Source organism: Aquarana catesbeiana, linkage group LG06 (genome assembly GCF_042186555.1).
Source record: "Aquarana catesbeiana isolate 2022-GZ linkage group LG06, ASM4218655v1, whole genome shotgun sequence".
NCBI classification, from domain to species: Eukaryota; Metazoa; Chordata; class Amphibia; order Anura; family Ranidae; genus Aquarana; species Aquarana catesbeiana.
In genome coordinates this window covers 418,007,610-418,035,034 of record NC_133329.1, presented here as the reverse complement: position 1 = coordinate 418,035,034, position 27,425 = coordinate 418,007,610, and the positions used below count along the sequence as shown (strand labels likewise).

At 43.9% G+C, this 27,425-nt stretch overlaps 1 protein-coding gene across 1 annotated transcript in view; it reads left to right on the top strand.

Annotated features, from left to right (window-relative positions):
• DPP10 (dipeptidyl peptidase like 10) overlaps positions 1-27,425 on the top strand; it is a 286,712-nt gene that overhangs the window by 236,457 nt on the left and 22,830 nt on the right. Inside the window, exons 12-16 of the mRNA XM_073634583.1 lie at positions 1,285-1,323; positions 1,402-1,509; positions 10,252-10,343; positions 21,506-21,553; positions 23,939-24,060. Of these exons, the coding sequence (XP_073490684.1) occupies positions 1,285-1,323; positions 1,402-1,509; positions 10,252-10,343; positions 21,506-21,553; positions 23,939-24,060 (409 nt within the window). The remainder of the gene's footprint in view (positions 1-1,284; positions 1,324-1,401; positions 1,510-10,251; positions 10,344-21,505; positions 21,554-23,938; positions 24,061-27,425) is intronic.

Genomic DNA, 27,425 nt, shown 5'->3' with positions numbered 1-27,425 from the left:
GGAAGATTTCCTCGAGGGGGGTCTGGATTGGGGGGAGGATTTCCTCGGGGGTGTCTGGATTGAGTGGAGGATTTTCTCGAGGGGGGGTCTGGATTGGGGGGAGGATTTCCCTGGGGGGATCTGGATTGAGGAGAGGATTTCCTCGGGGGGGTCTGGATTGAGTGGAGCATTTCCTCTGGGGGGGTCTGGATTGAGGGGAGGATTTCCTCAGGGGGGGTCTGGATTGAGGGGAGGATTTCCTCTGGGGGGTCTGGATTGAGGGGAGGATTTCCTCTGGGGAGGGGTCTGGATTGAGGGGAGGATTTCCTCTGGGGGTCTGGATTGAGGGGAGGATTTCCTCTGGGGGGTCTGGATTGAGGTGAGGATTTCCTTGGGGAGGGTCTGGATTGAGGGGAGGATTTCCTCAGGGGGGTCTGGATTGAGGGGAGGATTTCCCTGGGGGGTCTGGATTGAGGGGAGGATTTCCTCTGGGGGGGTCTAGATTGAGGGGAGGATTTCCTTGGGGGGTCTGGATTGAGGGGAGGATTTCCTCGGGGGGGTCCAGATTGGGGGGAGGATTTCCCTGGGGGGTCTGGATTGAGGAGAGGATTACCCTGGGGGGGTCTGGATTGGGGGGAGGATTTCCCTGGGGGGTCTGGATTGAGGGGAGGATTTCCCCTGGGGGGTTCTAGATTGAGGGGAGGATTTCCTTGGGGGGGTCTGGATTGAGTGGAGGATTTTCTCGAGGGGGGTCTGGATTGAGGGGAGGATTTCCCTGGGGGGTCTGGATTTAGGGGAGGATTTCCTCGGGGGGGTCTGGATTGAGGGGAGGATTTCCTCGGGGGGTCCGGATTGGGGGGAGGATTTCCCTGGGGGGGTCTGGATTGAGTGGAAGATTTCCTCGAGGGGGGGTCTGGATTGGGGGGAGGATTTCCTCGGGGGGGGGTCTGGATTGAGTGGAGGATTTTCTCGAGGGGGGGGTCTGGATTGGGGGGAGGATTTCCCTGGGGGGATCTGGATTGAGGAGAGGATTTCCTCGGGGGGGGGTCTGGATTGAGTGGAGGATTTCCTTGAGGGGGGTCTGGATTGAGGGGAGGATTTCTTCTGGGGGGGAGGGGGCAAGATTGGGGGGAGGATTTCCTCAGAGGGTGTCTGGATTGAGGGGGGATTTCCTCGGGGGGGGGTCTGGATTGAGGGCAGGATTTCTTCGGGGGGGTCCGGATGGAGTCACATGACATCAGCCGCGCCATAGAAGAAATTTTGCCATATAAAAATAATCAGATTTATTATAAATGTATTTTTCAGAAATATGAAGTGGTGTCGGAGGTCTGGCTGTCCAAGCAGGTAAGGATCCATCATATATATATAATGTACAGAATGATGGGGGTCAGTGTCTATAACCCCTCCCTCTCTGAACGGCAGAACGAGGAGCCAATCTTCTCCAAGGACGGAACAAAATTCTTCATGACAGTTCCGGTGAAACAAGGCGGCCGAGGAGAGTTCCATCATATCGCCATGTTCACCGTCCAGGTGAGTCCTGCCAGAAGAATCTATACATATACAGTGTATACAGGATTATATAGTGTCTGTATGGTGTATATAGTGTATACGGGATTATATACTGTCTGTATGGTGTATATAGTGTATACAGGATTATATACTGTCTGTATGGTGTATATAGTGTATAGGGGATTATATACTGTCTGTATGGTGTATATAGTGTATATGGGATTATATACTGTCTGTATGGTGTATATAGTGTATACAGGATTATATACTGTCTGTATGGTGTGTGTATATAGTGTATAGGGGATTATATACTGTCTGTATGGTGTATATAGTGTATACGGGATGATATACTGTCTGTATGGTGTATATAGTGTATACAGGATTATATACTGTCTGTATGGTGTATATAGTGTATACGCATTATATACTGTCTGTATGGTGTATATAGTGTATACGGGATTATATACTGACTGTATGGTGTGTATATAGTGTATACGGGATTATATACTGACTGTATGGTGTGTATATAGTGTATACGGGATTATATACTGTCTGTATGGTGTATATAGTGTATTAGGGATTATATACTGTCTGTATGGTGTATATAATGTATACAGGATTATATACTGACTGTATGGTGTGTATATAGTGTATACAGGATTATATACTGACTGTATGGTGTATATAGTGTATTCGGGATTATATACTGTCTGTATGGTGTATATATTGTATACGGGATTATATACTGACTATATGGTGTATATAGTATATACAGGATTATATACTGTCTGTATGGTGTATATAGTGTATACAGGATTATATACTGTCTGTATGGTGTATATAGTGTATACGGATTATATACTGTCTGAATGGTGTATATAGTGTATACGGGATTATATACTGTCTGTATGGTGTATATAGTGTATTAGGGATTATATACTGTCTGTATGGTGTATATAGTGTATTAGGGATTATATACTGTCTGTATGGTGTATATAATGTATACAGGATTATATACTGACTGTATGGTTTGTATATAGTGTATACAGGATTATATACTGACTGTATGGTGTATATAGTGTATTCGGGATTATACACTGTCTGTATGGTGTATATAGTGTATACAGGATTATATACTGACTATATGGTGTATATAGTGTATACAGGATTATATACTGTCTGTATGGTGTATATAGTGTATACAGGATTATATACTGTCTGTATGGTGTATATAGTGTACACGGGATTATATACTGTCTGTATGGTGTATATAGTGTATACAGGATTATATACTGTCTGAATGGTGTGTATATAGTGTATAGGGGATTATATACTGTCTGTATGGTGTATATAGTGTATACGGGATTATATACTGTCTGTATGGTGTATATAGTGTATACGGGATGATATACTGTCTGTATGGTGTATATAGTGTATACGGATTATATACTGTCTGTATGGTGTATATAGTGTATACGGGATTATATACTGACTGTATGGTGTATATAGTGTATACGGGATTATATACTGTCTGTATGGTGTATATAATGTATACAGGATTATATACTGACTGTATGGTGTGTATATAGTGTATACAGGATTATATACTGTCTGTGTGGTGTATATAGTGTATTCGGGATTATATACTGTCTGTATGGTGTATATAGTGTATATGGGATTATATACTGTCTGTATGGTGTATATAGTGTATACAGGATTATATACTGACTATATGGTGTATATAGTGTATACAGGATTATATACTGTCTGTATGGTGTATATAGTGTATACGGGATAATATACTGTCTGTAAGGTTTATATAGTGTATACGGGATTATATACTGTCTGTATGGTGTATATAGTGTATACGGGATTATATACTGACTGTATGTTGTATATAGTGTATATGGGATTATATACTGTCTGTATTGTGTATACGGGACTATATACTGTCTGTATGGTGTATATAGTATATACAGGATTATATACTGTCTGTATGGTGTATATAGTGTATACAGGATTATATACTGTCTGTATGGTGTATATAGTGTATACAGGATTATATACTGTCTGTATGGGTGTATATAGTGTATACAGGATTATATACTGTCTGTATGGTGTGTAAACTGTATACGGGATTATATACTGTCTGTATGGCGTATATAGTGTATATGGGATTATATACTGCCGTTATGGTGTATATAGTGTATACGGGATTATATACTGACGGTATGTTGTATATAGTGTATATGGGATTATATACTGTCTGTATGGTGTATATAGTGTATACAGGATTATATATTGTCTGTATGGTGTATAGTGTATACAGGATTATATACTGTCTGTATGGTGTATATAGTGTATACAGGATTATATACTGTCTTTATGTTGTATATAGTGTATACGGGATTATATACTGTCTTTATGTTGTATATAGTGTATTCAGGATTATATATTGTCTGTATGGTGTATATAGTGTATACGGGATTATATACTGTCTGTATGGTGTGTATAGTGTATATGGGATTATATACTGTCTGTATGGTGTATATAATGTATACAGGATTATATACTGTCTGTATGGTGTATATAGAGTATACAGGATTATATATTGTCTGTATGGTGTATATAGTGTATTCAGGATTATATACTGTCTGTATGGTGTATATAGTGTATACAGGATTATATACTGTCTTTATGTTGTATACAGTGTATACTGGATTATATACTGTCTGTATGGTGTATATAATGTATACAGGATTATATACTGTCTGTATGGTGTATATAATGTATACAGGATTATATACTGTCTGTATGGTGTATATAGTGTATACAGGATTATATATTGTCTGTATGGTGTATATAGGGTATTTAGGATTATATACTGTCTGTATGGTGTATATAGTGTATACAGTATTATATACTGTCTGTATGGTGTATATAGTGTATACAGGATTATATACTGAATGTATGGTGTTTATAGTGTATACGGGATTATATACTGTCTGTATGGTGTATATAGTGTATACAGGATTATATACTGTCTGTATGGTGTATATAGTGTATACAGGATTATATACTGTCTGTATGGTGTATATAGTGTATACGGGATTATATACTGTCTGTATGGTGTATATAGTGTATATAGGATTATATACTGTCTGAATGGTGTGTATATAGTGTATAGGGGATTATATACTGTCTGTATGGTGTATATAGTGTATATGGGATTATATACTGTCTGTATGGTGTATATAGTGTATACGGGATGATATACTGTCTGTATGGTGTATATAGTGTATACGGATTATATACTGTCTGTATGGTGTATATAGTGTATACGGGATTATATACTGACTGTATGGTGTATATAGTGTATACGGGATTATATACTGTCTGTATGGTGTATATAATGTATACAGGATTATATACTGACTGTATGGTGTGTATATAGTGTATACAGGATTATATACTGTCTGTGTGGTGTATATAGTGTATTCGGGATTATATACTGTCTGTATGGTGTATATAGTGTATACGGGATTATATACTGTCTGTATGGTGTATATAGTGTATACAGGATTATATACTGACTATATGGTGTATATAGTGTATACAGGATTATATACTGTCTGTATGGTGTATATAGTGTATACGGGATAATATACTGTCTGTAAGGTGTATATAGTGTATACGGGATTATATACTGTCTGTATGGTGTATATAGTGTATACGGGATTATATACTGACTGTATGTTGTATATAGTGTATATGGGATTATATACTGTCTGTATTGTGTATACGGGACTATATACTGTCTGTATGGTGTATATAGTATATACAGGATTATATACTGTCTGTATGGTGTATATAGTGTATACGGGATTATATACTGTCTGTATGGTGTATATAGTGTATACAGGATTATATACTGTCTGTATGGGTGTATATAGTGTATACAGGATTATATACTGTCTGTATGGTGTGTAAACTGTATACGGGATTATATACTGTCTGTATGGCGTATATAGTGTATATGGGATTATATACTGCCGTTATGGTGTATATAGTGTATACGGGATTATATACTGACGGTATGTTGTATATAGTGTATATGGGATTATATACTGTCTGTATGGTGTATATAGTGTATACAGGATTATATATTGTCTGTATGGTGTATAGTGTATACAGGATTATATACTGTCTGTATGGTGTATATAGTGTATACAGGATTATATACTGTCTTTATGTTGTATATAGTGTATACGGGATTATATACTGTCTGTATGGTGTGTATAGTGTATATGGGATTATATACTGTCTGTATGGTGTATATAATGTATACAGGATTATATACTGTCTGTATGGTGTATATAGAGTATACAGGATTATATATTGTCTGTATGGTGTATATAGTGTATTCAGGATTATATACTGTCTGTATGGTGTATATAGTGTATACTGGATTATATACTGTCTGTATGGTGTATATAATGTATACAGGATTATATACTGTCTGTATGGTGTATATAATGTATACAGGATTATATACTGACTATATGGTGTATATAGTGTATACAGGATTATATACTGTCTGTATGGTGTATATAGTGTATACAGGATTATATACTGTCTGTATGGTGTATATAGTGTATACAGGATTATATACTGTCTTTATGTTGTATACAGTGTATACTGGATTATATACTGTCTGTATGGTGTATATAATGTATACAGGATTATATACTGTCTGTATGGTGTATATAATGTATACAGGATTATATACTGTCTGTATGGTGTATATAGTGTATACAGGATTATATATTGTCTGTATGGTGTATATAGGGTATTTAGGATTATATACTGTCTGTATGGTGTATATAGTGTATACAGTATTATATACTGTCTGTATGGTGTATATAGTGTATACAGGATTATATACTGAATGTATGGTGTTTATAGTGTATACGGGATTATATACTGTCTGTATGGTGTATATAGTGTATACAGGATTATATACTGTCTTTATGTTGTATATAGTGTATACGGGATAATATACTGTCTGTAAGGTGTATATAGTGTATACGGGATTATATACTGTCTGTATGGTGTATATAGTGTATACGGGATTATATACTGACTGTATGTTGTATATAGTGTATATGGGATTATATACTGTCTGTATTGTGTATATAGTGTATACAGGATTATATACTGTCTGTATGGTGTATATAGTGCATACAGGATTATATACTGTCTGTATGGTGTATATAGTGTATTCAGGATTATATACTGTCGGTATGGTGTATATAGTGTATACAGGATTATATACTGTCTGTATGGTGTATATAGTGTATACAGGATTATATACTGTCTGTATGGGTGTATATAGTGTATACAGGATTATATATTGTCTGTACGGTGTGTAAACTGTATACAGGCTTATATACTGTCTGTATGGTGTATATGGGATTATATACTGTCTGTATGGTGTATATAATGTATACAGGATTATATACTGTCTGTATGGTGTATATAGTGTATACAGGATTATATATTGTTTGTATGGTGTATATAGTGTATACGGGATTATATACAGTCTGTATAGTGTATATGGGATTATATACTGTCTGTATGGTGTATATAATGTATACAGGATTATATACTGTCTGTATGGTGTATATAGTGTATACAGGATTATATATTGTTTGTATGGTGTATATAGTGTATTCAGGATTATATACTGTCTGTATTGTGTATATAGTGTATACAGGATTATATATTGTCTGTATGGTGTATATAGTGTATACAGGATTATATATTGTCTGTATGGTGTATATAGTGTATTCAGGATTATATATTGTCTGTATGGTGTATATAGTGTATACGGGATTATATACTGTCTGTATTGTGTATATAGTGTATTCAGGATTATATATTGTCTGTATGGTGTATATAGTGTATTCGGGATTATATACTGTCTGTCTGGTGTATATAGTGTATACGGGATTATATACTGTCTGTATTGTGTATATAGTGTATACGGGATTATATACTGACTGTCTGGTGTATATAGTGTATACAGGATTATATACTGTCTGTATGGTGTATATAGTGTATACGGGATTATATACTGTCTGTATGGTGTATACGGGATTATATACTGTCTGGTGTATATAGTGTATATGAAATTATATACTGTCTGTATGATGTATATAGTGTATACAGGATTATATACTGTCTGTACAGTGTATACGGGATTATATAGTGTCTGTATGGTGTGTGTATAGTGTATACGGGATTATATAGTGTCTGTATGGTGTATACGGGATTATATAGTGTCTGTATGGTGTGTATATAGTGTATACAGGATTATATACTGTCTTTATGGGTTATATAGTGTATATGGAATGATATACTGTCTGTACGGTGTATACGGGATTATATACTGTCTGTATGGGTGTATATAGTGTATACAATATTATGTAATGTCTGTATGGTGTATATAGTGTATACGGGATTATATACTGTCTGTATGGTGTATATAGTGTATACAGGATTATATACTGTCTGTATGGTGTATATAGTGTATACAGGATTATATACGGCCTGTATGGTGTATATAGTGTATACAGGATTATATACTGTCTGTATGGGTGTATATAGTGTATACAGGATTATATACTGTCTGTATGGTGTATATAGTGTATACAGGATTATATACGGCCTGTATGGTGTATATAGTGTATACAGGATTATATACTTTCTGTATGGGTGTATATAGTGTATACAGGATTATATACTGTCTGTATGGTGTATATAGTATATATGGGATTATATACTGTCTGTATGGGTGTATATAGTGTATACAGGATTATATACTGTCTGTATGGTGTATATAGTATATATGGGATTATATACTGTCTGTATGGTGTATATAGTGTATACGGGATTATATACTGTCTGTATGGTGTATATAGTGTATACAGGATTATATACTGTCAGTATGGTGTATATAGTGTATACAGGATTATATAATGTCTGGGTGTATATAGTGGTAATGGGATTATATACTGTCTGTATGGTGTATACGGGATTATATACTGTCTGTATGGGTGTATATAGTGTATACAGGATTATATACTGTCTGTATGGTGTATATAGTGTATACGGGATTATATACTGTCTGTATGGTGTATATAGTGTATACAGGATTATATACTGTCTGTTTGGTGTATATAGTGTATATGGGATTATATACTGTCTGTATGGTGTATATAGTATATATGGGATTATATACTGTCTGTATGGTGTATATAGTGTATACGGGATTATATACTGTCTGTATGGTGTATATAGTGTATACAGGATTATATACTGTCTGTTTGGTGTATATAGTGTATATGGGATTATATACTGTCTGTATGGTGTATATAGTATATATGGGATTATATACTGTCTGTATGGTGTATATAGTGTATACGGGATTATATACTGTCTGTCTGGTGTATATAGTGTATACGGGATTGTATAATGTCTGTATGGTGTATATAGTGTATACAAGATTATATGCTATCTATATGATGTATATAGTGTATACATGATTATATACTGTCTGTATGGTGTATATAGTGTATACGGTATTATATACAGCCTGTGTGGTGTATATAGTGTATACAGGATTATATATTGTCTGTATGGTGTATATAGTGTATACGGGATTATATACTGTCTGTATGGTGCATATAGTGCATTCAGGGATTATATACTGTCTGTATGGTGTATATAGTGTATACAGGATTATATAATATCTGGGTGTATGTAGTGGTAACGGGATTATATACTGTCTGTATGGTGTATACGGGATTATATACTGTCTGTATGGGTGTATATAGTGTATACAGGATTATATACTGTCTGTATGGTGTATATAGTGTATACAGGATTATATACGGCCTGTATGGTGTATATAGTGTATACAGGATCATATAATGTCTCTATGGGTGTATATAGTGTATGCAGGATTATATACTGTCTGTATGGTGTATATAGTGTATACGGGATTATATACTGTCTGTGTGGTGTATAAAGTGTATACAGGATTATATACTGTCTGTATGGTGTCTATAGTGTATTAAGGGATTATATACTGTCTGTATTGTGTATATAGTTTATACAGGATTATATACTGTCTGTATGGTGTATATAGTGTATACAGGATGATATACTGTCTGTATGGTGTATATAGTGTATACAGGATCATATAATGTCTCTATGGGTGTATATAGTGTATGCAGGATTATATACTGTCTGTATGGTGTATATAGTGTATACGGGATTATATACTGTCTGTGTGGTGTATAAAGTGTATACAGGATTATATACTGTCTGTATGGTGTCTATAGTGTATTAAGGGATTATATACTGTCTGTATTGTGTATATAGTTTATACAGGATTATATACTGTCTGTATGGTGTATATAGTGTATACAGGATGATATACTGTCTGTATGAGGTATATAGTGTATATGGGATTATATACGGCCTGTATGGTGTATATAGTGTATACGGGAGTATTTATTGTCTGTATGATGCATATAGTTTATATAGGATTATATACTGTCTGTATGATGTATACAGTGCATATGGGATTATATGCGGTCTGTATGGTGTATACAGTGTATACAGGATTATATACTGTCTGTGTGGTGTGTATATATAGCATCTATACGGGACTATTTAGTTTTTTTCTCTTTCTAGGCGAAGACGGATTTGGTGAGCATTCGTCATCTGACGTCGGGGAGTTGGGAGGTGATCAGGATCTTGGCGTATGACGAGCCATCTCAGAAGCTGTTAGTATTCCTTCCATGTACATTCATTGTCGGGGCGTACGGTGTGATGTACGGTGTGATATACGGTGTGATATATGGTGTGATATATGGTGTGATGTACAGTATGATATACGGTGTGATATACGGTGCATTGTACGGTGTAATATACGGTGTGATGTACGGTGTGATGTACGGTGTGATGTACGGTGTAATATACGGTGTGATATACAGTGTGATGTACGGTGTGATATACGGTGTAATATACGGTGTGATATACGGTGTGATATACGGTGTAATATACGGTGTGATATACGGTGTGATGTACGGTGTGATATACGGTGTGATGTACGGTGTGATGTACGGTGTGATATACGGTGTGATATACGGTGTGATATACGGTGTAATATACGGTGTGATATACGGTGTGATGTACGGTGTGATATACGGTGTGATGTACGGTGTGATGTACGGTGTGATATACAGTGTGATGTACGGTGTGATGTACGGTGTGATATACGGTGTGATATACGGTGTGATGTACGGTGTGATATACGGTGTGATCTATGGTGTAATATACGGTGTAATGTACGGTGTGATTTACGGTGTGATGTACGGTGTGATATACTGTGTGATATACGGTGTAATATACGGTGTGATATACGGTGTAACATACGGTGTGATATACTGTGTGATATACGGTGTAATATACGGTGTGATATACTGTGTGATATACGGTGTAATATACGGTGTGATATACTGTGTAATATACGGTGTGATATACGGTGTAAGGTACGGTGTGATGTACGGTGTGATGTACGGTGTGATGTACGGTGTGATATACGGTGTGATGTACGGTGTGATATACGGTGTGATGTACGGTGTAATATAATGTGTAATATACGGTGTGATATACAGTGTGATCTATGGTGTGATATACTGTGTAATACATGGTGTGATATACGGTGTGATATACGGTGTGATGTACGGTGTAATATAATGTGTAATATATGGTGTGATATACGGTGTGATGTACGGTGTAATATACTGTGTGATATACGGTGTGATGTACGGTGTAATATAATGTGTGATATACGGTGTAATATTGTATGTGACATCATTTTCCATACATCTGTCTGTGGGGTCGCCCCTTTATGTGTCTTATAATGATAAATAGGAGATATATAAAGTAAAGTGGTTAAGGGTCTTTGGCAATATTCTGGGGGGGAGGGGCAGTCCATCTGGGTTGATGCTAATTTTTGGTGATATTCTGGGGGTTTGATCTGGGTTTGTGCCAATCTTTGGAGACATTCTGAGGGTGGGACTCGGTCTGGTTAGATATTCTGTTGGAGTCGGTCTGGGTTGGTGCTGATCCTCGGTGATATTCTGGGGAGGGTCAGTCTGGGTTGGTGCTGATTTTTGGTGATATTCTGGGGGGTCTGAGTTGGTGCCAATCTTCAGTGATATTCTGGGGGGGTCTGAGATGGTGCCAATCTTCGGTGATATTCTGGGGGGGGTCGGTCTGAGTTGGTGCCAATCTTCGGTGATATTCTGGGGGGGGTCGGTCTGAGATGGTGCCAATCTTCGGTGATATTCTGGGGGGGTTGGTCTAAATTGGTGCCAATCTTCGGTGATATTCTGGGGGGGTCGGTCTGAGTTGGTGCCAATCTTCGGTGATATTCTGGGGGGGGGGGTCGGTCTGAGCTGGTGCTGATCTTTGGTGATATTCTGGGGGGGTCGGTCTGAGTTGGTGCCCAGTCTCGGTGATATTCTGGGGGGGTCTGAGTTGGTGCCAATCTTCAGTGATATTCTAGGGGGTCTGAGTTGGTGACAATCTTCGGTGATATTCTGGGGGGGTCGGTCTGAGTTGGTTCCCATCTTCCGTAATATTCTGGGGGGGAGTCTGTCTGAGTTGGTGTCAATCTTCGGTGATATTCTGGGGGGTCGGTCTGAGTTGGTGCCAATTAGGGATGAGCCGAACACCCCCCGGTTCGGTTCGCACCAGAACCTGCGAACGGACCGAAAGTTCGCACGAACGTTAGAACCCCATTGACGTCTATGGGACTCGAACGTTCGAAATCAAAAGTGCTCATTTTAAAGGCTAATTTGCATGGTATTGTCCTAAAAAGGGTTTGGGGACCCGGGTCCTACCCCAGGGGACATGTATCAATGCAAAAAAAAACTTTTAAAAACGGACGTTTTTTCGGGAGCAGTGATTTTAATGATGCTTAAAGTAAAAAAAAAAAAAGTGAAATATTCCTTTAAATATCGTACCTGGGGGGTATCTATAGTATGCCTGTAAAGTGACGCGTGTTTCCCGTGTTTAGAACAGTCCCTGCACCAAATGTCATTTTTAAAGGAAAAAATCTCATTTAAAACTGCTTGCGGGTTTAATGTAATGTCGGGTCCTGGCAATATGGATGAAAATCAGTGAGACAAACGGCATGGGTACCCCCCAGTCCATTACCAGGCCCTTTGGGTCTTGTATGGATATTAAGGGGAACCCCGCACCCAAATTAAAATAAGGAAAGGTGTGGGGCCACCAGGCCCTATATACTCTGAACAGCAGTATACAGGCTGTAGGTTTGTTGTTAAGTAGAATCTCTTTGTAATTTTGAACGGGTACATTTTTAACGTGTTTAGCTCCAGCCAAAAAATCTTTTTTAAGCTTTTTGGAAAACATAGGGAAGGGTTATCACCCATGTGACATTTGTTTTGCTGTCTTTCCTCCTCTTCAGAAGATTTCACCTCACTTTTTGTCCCAATGGATTGGAAAGCATCAGTGGAAAGGAGAAATGTTTTTCCCATATTAACTCTTACAGGAGAGAATTTCCCTTCCTAGGGGTAGATTTATTCTCACTTCCTGTTGTCTCCTTCCGTTTGCAAGTAGGAGTCGTTTGTAAGTTAGTTGTTTGAAAGTAGGGGCCTGCCCTATATACTCAGCAGAAATTTGGGCCTTAGGTGTTGCTGTGGCCACAACACTGTAAGCCCTCACAGGGCCCTGCTGTGAAATATTAGATCAAGAATTGTAATTACATGCCCCTGTTGAACAGGAGCTGAAAAATTAGGCCTTAGGCACTGGTGCTGGTGCCACAACACTGCAACCCCTCACAGACACTCTAGTTGGAATGCAGGAACGAGCCCTGCTGCAAAGTATTGCATCAAAAATTGTAATTACACGCCCCTGTTAAACAAGGGCTGAAAAATTGGGCCTTAGGCACTGGTGCTGGTGCCACAACACTGCAACCCCTCACAGACACTCTAGTTGGAATGCAGGAACGAGCCCTGCTGCAAAGTATTACATCAAAAATCGTAATTACACGCCCCTGTTAAACAGGGGCTGAAAAATTGTGCCTTAGGCACTGGTGGTGGCACCCAGAACCAAAAATGTTCTTACAAGCTATCAGCGTGATGATTGAGGAGGAAGAGGATAATTACTCAGGGATAGTCACTCAGCATCAGCATAGGCAGTCTTTGAAGGGATCTGAGATTTCAAAAAAAATTATTCGGTTACATCAGCATCAGGTGCTTGGTAGCTGGTGGTGATCCAAGACTCATTCATTTTTATGAAGGTCAGTCGATCGACCGAGTCAGTGGACAGACGCACCCTGTGATCGGTTACCACGCCTCCAGCAGCACTGAATGTGCGTTCCGAAAGAATGCTGGATGCAGGACAGGCCAGTAGCTCAATTGCATACTGTGCAAGCTCTGGCCAGTGATCCATCCTCAAGACCCAGTAACCCAGAGGATTTTCGGTGGGAAAGGTGTCCAAGTCTGATCTTGCCCCTAGGTATTCCTGCACCATGTAAAACAGACGCTGGCGATGGTTGCTGGAACCGATCATACCTTGGGGCTGCGGACCAAAAAATTGTCTGAACGCATCGGTCAGACGGCCACCTTCTCCACCGCTCCTTCTTTGACTGACCGAAGCCTCAGCAACACGTTGTTCAGAAACAGGAGTTTGTAACCTCCTAGTCTCTGGGAACGCGTTGCACAGACCTTTCTGCAAGGCCTCCCGAAGACGTTTCATCCTCTGCTCCCTCTGCGATGGCAAGATAAGGTCCGCAACCTTACCCTTGTAACGTGGATCAAGGAGGGTTGCCAGCCAGTATTGGTCCTTCTCCTTGATACCACGAATACGAGGATCCTTACGCAGGCTTTGCAGGATCAGGGAGGCCATGCAGCGTAGGTTTGCTGAGGCATTCGGTCCGGAGTCCTCTGGGTTACTAAGGACGACATGGTCCGCAGCCACCTCCTCCCAGCCACGTACAAGTCCATGTGTTTCTTGGGACTGATCCCTTAAAGACTGCTGCTGATGCTGAGTGCCAGGCTCCACCTCCATACTGACACAATCTTCCTCCTCCTCCTCCTCCTCCTCCTCCTCTTCCTCCTCGTCCTCTTCCTGTGTGATCGGCGGGCACGCAGGAACACTGTCTGGATAAAGGGGGCCTTGAGAGCTAAGGAAGTCCTCCTCTTCCTGCCTCTGTTCTGCCTCAAGTGCCCTGTCCATTATTCCACGCAGCGTGTGCTCCAACAGGTGGACAAGGGGGACAGTGTCACTGATGCATGCACTGTCACTGCTCACCATCCTCGTGGCCTCCTCAAATGGTGACAGGACAGTGCATGCATCCCTGATCATGGCCCACTGGCGTGGGGAAAAAAAAACAAGCTCCCCTGACCCTGTCCTGGTGCCATAGTCGCACAGGTACTCATTGATGGCCCTCTGCTGCGTGTGCAGCCGCTGCAGCATGGCCAACGTTGAGTTCCACCTGGTGGGCATGTCACAGATTAGGCGGTTCTTGGGCAGGTTAAACTCCTTTTGGAGGTCCGTCAGCCGAGCACTGGCATTATATGACCGGCGGAAATGCACACAGACTTTCCTGGCCTGCCTCAGGACATCCTGTAAGCCCGGGTACCTGCCCAAGAACCACCAAATTAAGGACGTGAGCCAAACAGGGCACATGGGTCATTTGTCCCTGTCGGAGGGCAGAGAGGAGGTTGGTGCCATTGTCGCAAACCACCATTCCTGCCTTAAGTTGGCGTGGCGTCAACCACCTCTGAACCTGCCCCTGCAGAGCTGACAGAACCTCTGCCCCAGTGTGGCTCCTGTCCCCCAAGCACACCAGCTCAAGCACCGCATGGCATCTTTTGGCCTGCGTACTTGCGTAGCCCCTTGAACGACTACGGAGCACCGCTGGTTCCGAGGAAGAGGCCATGGAGGAAGAAGAAGAGGAGGGGGTGGAGGAGAGAGGTGTGTCACAATCATTAGCATTTTGGAGGCGTGGTGGCGGAACAACCTCCAACACTACTGCACCTTGTCCTGCATCCTTCCCAGCTGCCAGCAGAGTCACCCAATGCGCCGTGAAACTTAGGTAAAGTCCCTGTCCATGCCTGCTGGACCATGAGTCAGCGGTAATATGCACCTTACCGCTGACCGCCCTGTCCAGCGAGGCATGGACATTGCCTTCCACATGCTGGTAGAGAGCCGGAATTGCCTTCCGTGAGAAAAAGTGGCGTTTGGGTACCTGCCACTGAGGAACCGCACATTCCACAAACTCACGGAAAGGGGCAGAGTCTACCAACTGAAAAGGCAGCAGTTGAAGTGCTAGCAATTTTGCCAAGCTAGCATTCAACCATTGGGCATGTGGATGGCTGGGAGCAAACTTCTTTCGGCGGTGCAGCAGCTGGGGCAGGGAAATTTGCCTGGTACAATCTGACGTCGGTGTACCAAAATCAGATTGCCCACAAGTACGTGGCTGTAACACACCTAATTCTACACCTTCATTCCTCTCAGTGCAGGTCTCAGAGAGGACTGAAGGTCTAGTGGGGTTGGAAATCTCAGCTGATGAGGAGCAAGCAGAGGTCCTCTTTGTTCTTTGGTGTGGGTCTTTTAGATACGCTTGCCAACGAACTGCATGGCAGGTCAACATATGTCTGGTCAAGCATGTGGTACCCAAGCGGGAGATGTTTTGGCCACGCGAGATACGCTTGAGACATATGTTGCAAATAGCAGCGGTGCGATCTGATGCACTCGTCTCAAAAAAGGCCCACACCAAAGAACTTTTTGAATAACGCGCAGAGACTGCAGCGCCCTGCACATGTGGAGCTTTGGGGTGTGATGCAGTCAATGTGCTGCCCTTAGGCTGGCCCCTGGAGGGCATCCTGCCTCGTTGGTGATGTGCCGCCTCCTCCTCCTCCTCCTCCTCCTCCTCTCTCCTATCAGGCACCCACGTTGAGTCAGTGACCTCATCATCCCCTCCCTCCTCATCACTGGAGCAAACCTGGCAGTATGCTGCAGCAGGGGGAGCATGACTGCCAGATTGCTGTCCTTCTTGGGCACCCCCTCTGTCCGTGCTCGTGTTACTGCCTTCATCGAGCTCAGTATCATCATCAGAGCCTTCCAAACGCTGGGCATCCTCCTGGAGCATGTACCCAACACTGTGGTCAAACAGTTCGAGGGACTCCTCAGGAGGACATGGTGGGGCTAGGGAAGGAGTCACTGATGACATTGAGCCGAGGGAAGAGGCCACTGCTTTGCCAGACAAAGTACCCTGGGCATGGGTGAGAGAGGATGAGGAGGATGAGGACGGCTTGGTCATCCACTCGACCAAGTCTTCCGCATGTTGCGGCTCAACATGGCCAGCTGCCGAAAAAAAGGCCAAGCGTGTCCCATGGCCACGTGCTGATGAGGATGCACCGTCTCCACGACCAGCACTAGACACAGAGCCTGCTTGCCCTCTCTTATTGGCTTGTGACTGTCTGCCTCTCCTTCTTGGCCTTCCAGACATACTAATGGCCTGTAGCTGCACTAAGCTGGGATATATATATATATATATAACTGTAAATAGTCTAGCTGCCTGACTGTGGTACTAATAGGATCAAAAGAACACCAGCAATTTTCTTTAAAATACTGTAACAAGACAAGCCTGCCTGTCAGTAAGAAGATAACAGGAACGGATCTAGCTGAACACTGTGAGCAGGACGCACCCCACTAGCTTGTAGGTTTGGCTGAACACTGTGAGGTGGACGCACCCCACTAACTTGTAGGTTTAGCTGAACACTGTGAGCAGGACGCACCCCACTAACTTGTAGGTTTAGCTGAACACTGTGAGGTGGACGCACCCCACTAACTTGTAGGTTTAGCTGAACACTGTGAGCAGGACGCACCCCACTAACTTGTAGGTTTAGCTGAACACTGTGAGCAGGACGCACCCCACTAACTTGTAGGTTTAGCTGAACACTGTGAGCAGGACGCACCCCACTAACTTGTAGGTTTAGCTGAACACTGTGAGCAGGACGCACCCCACTAACTTGTAGGTTTAGCAGAACACTGTGAGCAAGACGCACTGCACTAACTGTAAATAGTCTAGCTGCCTGACTGTGGTACTAATAGGATCAAAAGAACACCAGCAATTTTCTTCAGGTAGCTGTATTTACTGTAACAAGACAAGCCTGCCTGTCAGTAAGAAGATAACAGAAACGGATCTAGCTGAACACTGTGAGCAGGACGCACCCCACTAGCTTGTAGGTTTAGCTGAACACTGTGAGGTGGACGCACCCCACTAACTTGTAGGTTTAGCAGAACACTGTGAGCAGGACGCACTGCACTAACTGTAAATAGTCTAGCTGCCTGACTGTGGTACTAATAGGATGAAAAGAACACCAGTAATTTTCTTTAAAATACTGTAACAAGACAAGCCTGCCTGTCAGTAGGAATATAACAGGAACGGATCTAGCTGAACACTGTGAGCAGGACGCACTGCACTAAATGTAAATAGTCTAGAAGATAACAGGAACGGATCTAGCTAAACTGAATACAGTGTATATATATATACACAACACCTGGGATGCATATATATACACAATACACTTTAAGTGCAGCTAACTGACTGACTGTCCTGCCTAATCTATCTAACTCAAATGAAATGACACTGTCTCTCTCTCTCTCTCTCTCTCTCTAAGCACACCGGAACACACTGCACAGGGCCGCCGTGCAGGCGGCCTTATATAGTGTGGGGCGTGTACTAAATCCCCTGAGCCATAATTGGCCAAAGCCTCCTTGGCTTTGGCCAATTATGGCTCTCTGTTAAGGCGGCGCTGTGATTGGCCAAGCATGCGGGTCATAGTGCATGCTTGGCCAATCATCAGCAAGCAATGCACTGCGATGCCGCAGTGAATTATGGGCCGTGACGCGCCACACGAATTTGGCGCGAACGGCCCATATCGTTCGCAATTCGGCGAACGATCGAACAGCCGATGTTCGAGTCGAACATGGGTTCGACTCGAACACGAAGCTCATCCCTAGTGCCAATCTTCGGTGATATTCTGTGGGGGTCAGTCTGAGTTGGTGCCAATCTTCCGTGATATTCTAGGGGAGGCCAGTCTGAGTTGGTGCCAATCTTCGGTGATATTCTGGGGGGGTCGGTCTGAGTTGGTGCCAATCTTCGGTGATATTCTGGGGGGGTCGGTCTGAGTTGGTGCCAATCTTCGGTGATATTCTGGGGGGGTCGGTCTGAGTTGGTGCCAATCTTCGGTGATATTCTGGGGGGGGTCGGTCTGAGTTGGTGCCAATCTACGGTGATATTCTGGGGGGGTCGGTCTGAGTTGGTGCTGATCTATTATGATATTCCGGGGGGGTCAGTCTGAGTTGGTGCTGATCTATTGTGATATTCCGGGGGGGTCAGTCTGAGTTGGTGCCATTCTTTGGTAATATTCTGGGGGGTTGGTCTGAGTTGGTGGTGATATTCTAAGGGGGTCAGTCTGAATTGGTGTCGAACTTTGGTGATTTTCTGGGGGGGGTCGGTCTGAGTTGGTGGTGATATTCTAAGGGGGTCAGTCTAAGTTGGTGTCGAACTTTGGTGATTTTCTGGGGGGGGTCGGTCTGAGTTGGTTCCCATCTTCCGTGATATTCTGGGGGGGTCTGAATTGGCGCCAAACTTCGGTGATATTCTGGGGGGGTCGGTCTGAGTTGGTGCCAATCTTCAGTGATATTCTGGGAGGGTCTGAATTGGAGCCAAACTTCCGTGATATTCTGGGGGGGGTTGGTCTGGGTTGGTGCCGTTCTTCATGATATTCTGGGGGGGCTCAGTCTGAGTTGGTGCCAATCTTCGGTGATATTCTGGGGGGGTCAGTCTGAGCTGGTGCCAATCTTCGGTTATATTCTGGGGGGGGCGGTCTGAGTTGGTGCCAGTCTTCAGTGATATTCTGGGGGGTTCTGTCTGGGTTGGTGCCGATCTTCAGTGATATTTGTGGGGGTCAGTCTGGGTTGGTACCGATCTTCTGTGATATTTGGGGGGGTCAGTCTGGGTTGGTGCCGATGTTCAGTGATATTTGGGGTGGTCGTTCCGAGTTGGTACTGATCTTTGGTGATATTCTGGGGGGTCGGTCCGAGTTGATGCTGATCTATTGTGATATTCTGGGGGGGTCAGTCCGAGTTGGTGCTGATCTATTGTGATATTCTGGGGGGGGTCAGTCCGAGTTGGTGTGGATCTTTGGTGATATTCTGTGAGGGTCGGTCTGAGTTGGTGGTGATATTCTGGGGGGGTCGGTGTGAGTTGGTGTCGATCTTTGGTGATTTTCTGGGGGGGTTGGTCTGAGTTGGTGCTGATCTTTGGTGATATTCTGGGGGGGTCGGTCTGGTTGGTGGTGATATTCTGAGGGGGTCAGTCTGAATTGGTGCCGATCTTTGGTGATATTCTGGGGGGGGTCGGTCCGAGTTGGTGCTGATCTATTGTGATATTCTGGGGGGGTCAGTCCGAGTTGGTGTGGATCTTTGGTGATATTCTGTGAGGGTCGGTCTGAGTTGGTGGTGATATTCTGGGGGGTCGGTGTGAGTTGGTGTCGATCTTTGGTGATTTTCTGGGGGGGTCGGTCTGAGTTGGTGCTGATCTTTGGTGATATTCTGGGGGGGTCAGTCTGGTTGGTGGTGATATTCTGAGGGGGTCAGTCTGAATTGGTGCCGATCTTTGGTGATATTCTGGGGGGGGTCGGTCCGAGTTGGTGCTGATCTATTGTGATATTCTGGGGGGGTCAGTCCGAGTTGGTGTGGATCTTTGGTGATATTCTGTGGGGGTCGGTCTGAGTTGGTGGTGATATTCTGGGGGGTCGGTGTGAGTTGGTGTCGATCTTTGGTGATATTCTGGGGGGGTCTGAATTGGCGCCAAACTTCGGTGATATTCTGGGGGGGTCGGTCTGAGTTGGTGCCAATCTTCAGTGATATTCTGGGAGGGTCTGAATTGGAGCCAAACTTCCGTGATATTCTGGGGGGGGTTGGTCTGGGTTGGTGCCGTTCTTCATGATATTCTGGGGGGGCTCAGTCTGAGTTGGTGCCAATCTTCGGTGATATTCTGGGGGGGTCAGTCTGAGCTGGTGCCAATCTTCGGTTATATTCTGGGGGGGGGCGGTCTGAGTTGGTGCCAGTCTTCAGTGATATTCTGGGGGGTTCTGTCTGGGTTGGTGCCGATCTTCAGTGATATTTGTGGGGGTCAGTCTGGGTTGGTACCGATCTTCTGTGATATTTGGGGGGGTCAGTCTGGGTTGGTACCGATCTTCTGTGATATTTGGGGGGGTCAGTCTGGGTTGGTGCCGATGTTCAGTGATATTTGGGGTGGTCGTTCCGAGTTGGTGCTGATCTTTGGTGATATTCTGGGGGGTCGGTCCGAGTTGGTGCTGATCTATTGTGATATTCTGGGGGGGTCAGTCCGAGTTGGTGCTGATCTATTGTGATATTCTGGGGGGGTCAGTCCGAGTTGGTGTGGATCTTTGGTGATATTCTGTGGGGGTCGGTCTGAGTTGGTGGTGATATTCTGGGGGGTCGGTGTGAGTTGGTGTCGATCTTTGGTGATTTTCTGGGGGGGTCGGTCTGGTTGGTGGTGATATTCTGAGGGGGTCAGTCTGAGTTGGTGCCGATCTTTGGTGATATTCTGGGGGGGTCAGTCTAAGCTGGTGCCGATCTTTGTTGATATTCCCGGGGGGGTTAGTCTGAGTTAGTACCAATCCTCAGTGATATTCTGGGGGGGTCGGCCTGATTGGTGGTGATATTCTGGGGGGTCAGTCCGAGTTGGTGCCGATCTTTGGTGATATTCTGGGGGGTTCGGTCCGAGTTGGTGCCTGATCTTTGGTGATATTCTGGGGGGGGTCAGTCTGGGTTGGTGCCGATCTGATTTTACATGTTTCATCTCCTTCAGATACTTTCTCAGCACGGAGGACTCGCCCCGGGGTCGCCAGCTGTACAGGTATGGACGCCCAGCGGCTCGCGGTTAGAGTAATGTGCCGGACGGTATCACACAAATGACAGACAGAGCCGGAGCTCTTCCTAAGCAAATAATAATGAGATCCATCCATTGGAATTGCCCCGGAACAGAGGATGATGGGAAATCTCTGGGGAAATTACACTCCATTCTCAGTAATTGATGGAGACGTCAATTCATAAACTGACTGATCACATTTTTTTCATTGCCTCGTGTCTGCTCCCCTCCCCGTGTCACCCTATACTCCCCTGAACCTGGGGGTTACACTACCTGCCCTATGAAATGCCCCTTGGTTGGGCAGATGGTCCCTGTGTTCAGTGAGCTACTTTAATCTCGGGTGATAAAGCGGAAGGACTGAAGTCCCTTCCATCTCCTAATCACAGGAAGGTATAGATGGAGGCCAAGGAGAGAACACTGATGTCAGCTGCACTGTGTGTAATTGCTGTATGGGGTTGTGAGCACAAAGCGGCATTTTCATCACTGACACCCTTTTATATTTTAGTCTGACGATATATCCAGGCCCAGGGTCTGCCATGACATATTACACTGGGGGGGACCTACCCAATGAGATCATCCAGCACTGGGTAGTCTTCTCCTCTGGACACCCATTTCTAGATTTTCCCCCTCAATCTTTCCATGTCAGAGCTCCTCATTACCCATATGAAAGGGCCGGGACCCTCAGAATCCCCTGAGACCCTCTACAATTTCCCTTAGACCTACCACAAGGTCTCAGAGAACCCCTACAATCCCCTGAGACCCCTACAATTCCCCCAAAGACCCCCCACATACCCCCAGAGAAACCCCACAATCCCCCTAGACCTCCTACAATCTCCCAGAGACCACCAGAATCCCCTGAGACCCCCTACAATCCCCCCAGAGAACTTCCACAATCTCCCAGAGACACCCAGAATCCCATGAGACTACCTACAATCCCCCCAGAGCACCCCCACAATCCCCCTTAGGCCCCCCACAATCTCCCAGAGACCATCAGAATCCCCTGAGACTCCCTACAATCCCCCCAGAGAACTTCCACAATCTCCCAGAGACACCCAGAATCCCATGAGACTCCCTACAATCCCCCCAGAGGACGCCCCACAATCTCCCAGAGACCACCAGAATCCCCTGAGACCCCCTACAATCCCCCCAGAGAACTTCCACAATCTCCCAGAGACACCCAGAATCCACTGAGACCCCCTACAATCCCCCCAGAGAACTTCCACAATCTCCCAGAGACACCCAGAATCCCATGAGACTCCCTACAATCCCCCAGAGCACCCCCACAATCCCCCTTAGACCCCCCACAATCTCCCAGAGACCATCAGAATCCCCTGAGACCCCCTACAATCCCCCCAGAGAACTTCCACAATCTCCCAGAGACACCCAGAATCCCATGAGACTCCCTACAATCCCCCCAGAGCACCCCCACAATCCCCCTTAGGCCCCCCACAATCTCCCAGAGACCATCAGAATCCCCTGAGACTCCCTACAATCCCCCCAGAGAACTTCCACAATCTCCCAGAGACACCCAGAATCCCCTGAGACCCCCTACAATCCCCCCAGAGAACTTCCACAATCTCCCAGAGACACCCAGAATCCCATGAGACTCCCTACAATCCCCCCAGAGCACCCCCACAATCCCCCTTAGACCCCCTCCAATCCCCCCAGAAAACTTCCACAATCTCCCAGAGACCCTCAGAATCCCATGAGACCCCCTCCAATTCCCCCAGAAAACTTCCACAATCTCCCAGAGACCCTCTACAATCCCCCAAGACACCTGCAATTCCTCAGAGACCCTTATAAATCTCCTCTGAACCCGTAATTCCTCAGAGACCACCCACAATCAATCTGAGACCCCTACAAGCCCCCTGAGATCCCCTTAACCCCTTTGAGACTCCCCCAACCAACAACCCCCCCCCAAGTCTCATCCCCTCCCATTGGGTCTGAGCTGCTCCCCTGGTTGGATGTTCCCAGAGTACACACCGACATTATACCGACACACATGCATTCCAATGAGAGCTCAAAAAATGTTCAAGAGTCCTAGGTAGTTAAATGATAAAATGAATTCAAAGCAGAGTAAAGTTTACGCATTTCGGGAGCCAAACAGCCCCCCCCTTCATCAGGGCCGTGATTTACTGCTAGGAACAGTTTGTGGAGGGCTGGTGACTCGGTCACTAAGAAAATCACAGCCCTGATGAAGGGGGGTGGCATTTGAAACGTGTAAACTGTGCTTGGAATTCATTTTATTATTTCATTACATTGGACTCTGGGATATTTCTTTTTATGTTTGAACTTTACTGACAAAGAGCAACCTGTATACTACTAACTGCTAACTGTCACTCCACGTCATTGTACCTGTCCTTCTCCCTCCAGCGTCTCCATATTCGGATTGCTGAACCGTCAGTGTCTGTCCTGTGGACTGGTCCGCGATCAATGTTCCTTCTTCAACGCAAAGTTCAGCCCATTAAATCATCACTTCCTACTGCACTGCAAAGGTGAGAAACCGACCAATCAGAGGATCCCAATGCTGCAGACAGTGAATGAACAGGTCTATCTGACTAAATGTTGTGGTGGTTCAAATGTTCTAAACCGACGAGGATCTCCAATGTTCCTCCTTATACTCATCTGACTAACGATTCCCCATATATCCCCCAATATATCCATAACAACCCCCATATATCCCCCCAACAGTCCCTATATATCCCCCCAATATATTCATAACAACCCCCATATATCCCCCCAGTATATCCATAACAATCCCCATATATCCCCCCAATATATCCATAACAACCCCCATATATCCCCCAATATATCCATAACAACCCCCATATATCCCCCCAACAGTCCCCATATATCCCCCCAATATATCCATAACAACCCCCATATATCCCCCCAACAACCCTCATTTATCCCCCAATATATCCCCCCAACAATCCCCATAGAGCCCCCCCAATATATCCATAACAACCCCCCTATATCCCCCCAACAATCCCCATATATCCCCCAATATATCTATAAGAACCCCCATATATCCCCCCAACAATCTCCATATATCCCCCCAATATATCCATAACAACCCCCATATATCCCCCCAACAGTCCCCATATATCCCCCCAATATATCCATAACAACCCCCATATATCCCCCCAACAACCCTCATTTATCCCCCAATATATCCCCCCAACAATCCCCATAGAGCCCCCCCAATATATCCATAACAACCCCTCTATATCCCCCCAACAATCCCCATATATCCCCCAATATATCTATAAGAACCCCCATATATCCCCCCAACAATCTCCATATATCCCCCCAATATATCCATAACAACCCCCATATATCCCCCCAACAATCCCCATATATCCCCCCAATATATCCATAACAACCCCCATATATCCCCATATATCCCCCCAATATATCCATAACAACCCCCCTATATCCCCCCAACAATCCATATATCCCCCCCAACAATCCCTCAATATAACCCCCATATATACCTAATATATCCCCCCAACAATCCCCAACAATATATCCATAACAGTCCCCATATATCCCCCCAATATATTCATTACAATCCCCATATATCCCCCCAATATATCCATAACAACCCCCATATATTCCCACAATATATCCATAACAACCCAAATATATCCCCCCAATATATCCATTACAATCCTCATAGATCCCCCAATATATCCATATTAACCCCCATATATTCCCCCAACAATCCCCACAATATATCCATAACAACCCAAATATATCCATAACAATCCCCATATATCCCCCCAACAAATCCCCAAATATATATCCATAACAACCCCAATATATCCATAACAATCCCCATATATCCCCCAATATATCCATAACAACTCCCATATATCCCCCCGTATATCCATTACAATCCCCATATACCCCCCCAACAATCCCCCCAATATATCCATAATATTTCCCATATATCCCCCCTAAATATCCATAATAGTCTCCCTATATCACCCCGATATATCCATAACAATCTCCATGTATCACCCCAAAATATCCATAACAATCCCCATATATCCCCCCAATATATACATAACAATCTCCATATATCACCCCGAAATATCCATAACAATCTCCATATATAGCCATTTATTACCATCCTTAACAATCTACGCCCTATCTCCTTGCTCCCCTCTTCCTCTAAACTCCTTGAACGCCTGGTCTACAACCAACCGAGTGATCACCTCATTAGGAATAACCTTCTTGATCCCTTAAATCCCCTTCAGTCTGGATTTGCCCCCAACACTCCACAGAAACTGCTCTTTTAAAACTCAAAATGACCTACTAACAGCAAAAAGCAATGGACACTATTCTGTACTCTACTTCTGGACCTTTTCTACTGCCAAAAAAACTTTACTTCTTTGGTCTTCATGACTGTGCTCTTTCCTGGCTCTCATCTTACCTACCCCAACGCACCTTCAGTGTCACTTACAATTCTACTTCCTCTTCTCCTCTTCCTTTCTCTGTCGGGGTCCCCCAAGGTTCTGTTCTTGGACCTCTTTTATTTTCAATCTACACCTCCTCCCTGGGTCAACTGATGGCCTCCTATGGCTTTCAATATCATTTCTATTCTGACGACACCCAAATTTATCTCTCCACCCCTCAGCTCACTCCATCAGTCTCCTCACATGTCACTAACTTACTAACAAATATATCTGTCTGGATGTCACACCACTTCCTCAAACTCACCTTGTCCAAAACGTAGCTTATAATATTTCCTCCCCCACGTGCCTCTTCCCCTGACTTCTCTGTCAAGAGCAATGGCAAAACCATCCACCCATCCCCCCCATGTCAGGGTGCTAGGTGTTATCCTGGACTCTGAACTCTCCTTTCAACTCCCCATCCAATCACTTTCCAAAGCTTGCTGCCTCAACCTCCGCAACATCTCTAAACTACGTCCCTTTCTAACCAATGAAACCACAAAGCTCCTGATTCACTCCCTGGTCATCTCTCGCCGCGACTTCTGCAACTCCCTCCTCAGTGGCTTACCTTTAAATAGACTATCCCCCCTTCAGTCCATCATGAATCCTGCTGCCAGGCTCATCCACCTTACAAACCGCACAATGTCTGCTACCCCTCTCTGCCAATCCCTCCATTGGTCTCCATTCAGTGTCCTCCACCCCTCTCTGCCAATCCCTCCATTGACTGCCACTCATCCAATCAATTAAATTAGAAAAACTATCAACTTACAAATCCACAACTCTGCCCCAGCTACATCACTAACCTAGTCTCAAAATATCAACCTAATCGCCCTCTTCCCTCCTCCCAGGATCTCCTGCTCTCTAGCTCACTTATCACCTCATCCCATGCTCATCTCTAGGACTTCTCCTGATCCCCTCCCATCCTCTGGTATACCCTACCCCAATCTGTCCGACTATCTCCAAATCTATCCAGGCGATCCCTGAAATGTATCTCTTCAGAGAAGCCTATCCTGCCCCCACCTAACAACTGTTCTTTTATTCTCTTCATCAGCTCATCCCCCACAGTTATGATCTTTTGTATCACTTGACCCTCCCTCCTAGATTGTAAGCTGTAAGGATCAGAGCTCTCTGATCCCTCCCGTATTGTATTGTAACTGTACAGTCTGCCCTCATGTTTGTAAAGTGCTGCATTAACGGCACTATATACATCCTGTATAATAATAATATAGCCCCCAATATATCCGGAACAATCTACATAAATCACCACTATGGCCTGGGATACAATTCTGGTTGGGTCTCTCCTCTTAAGATCCATGAGCTATATTGTAACCATTCCTCTATATATATATATATATATATGCAGTACTGGCTGATTCTGGGTGGGTCTCTCTGAAGATCGA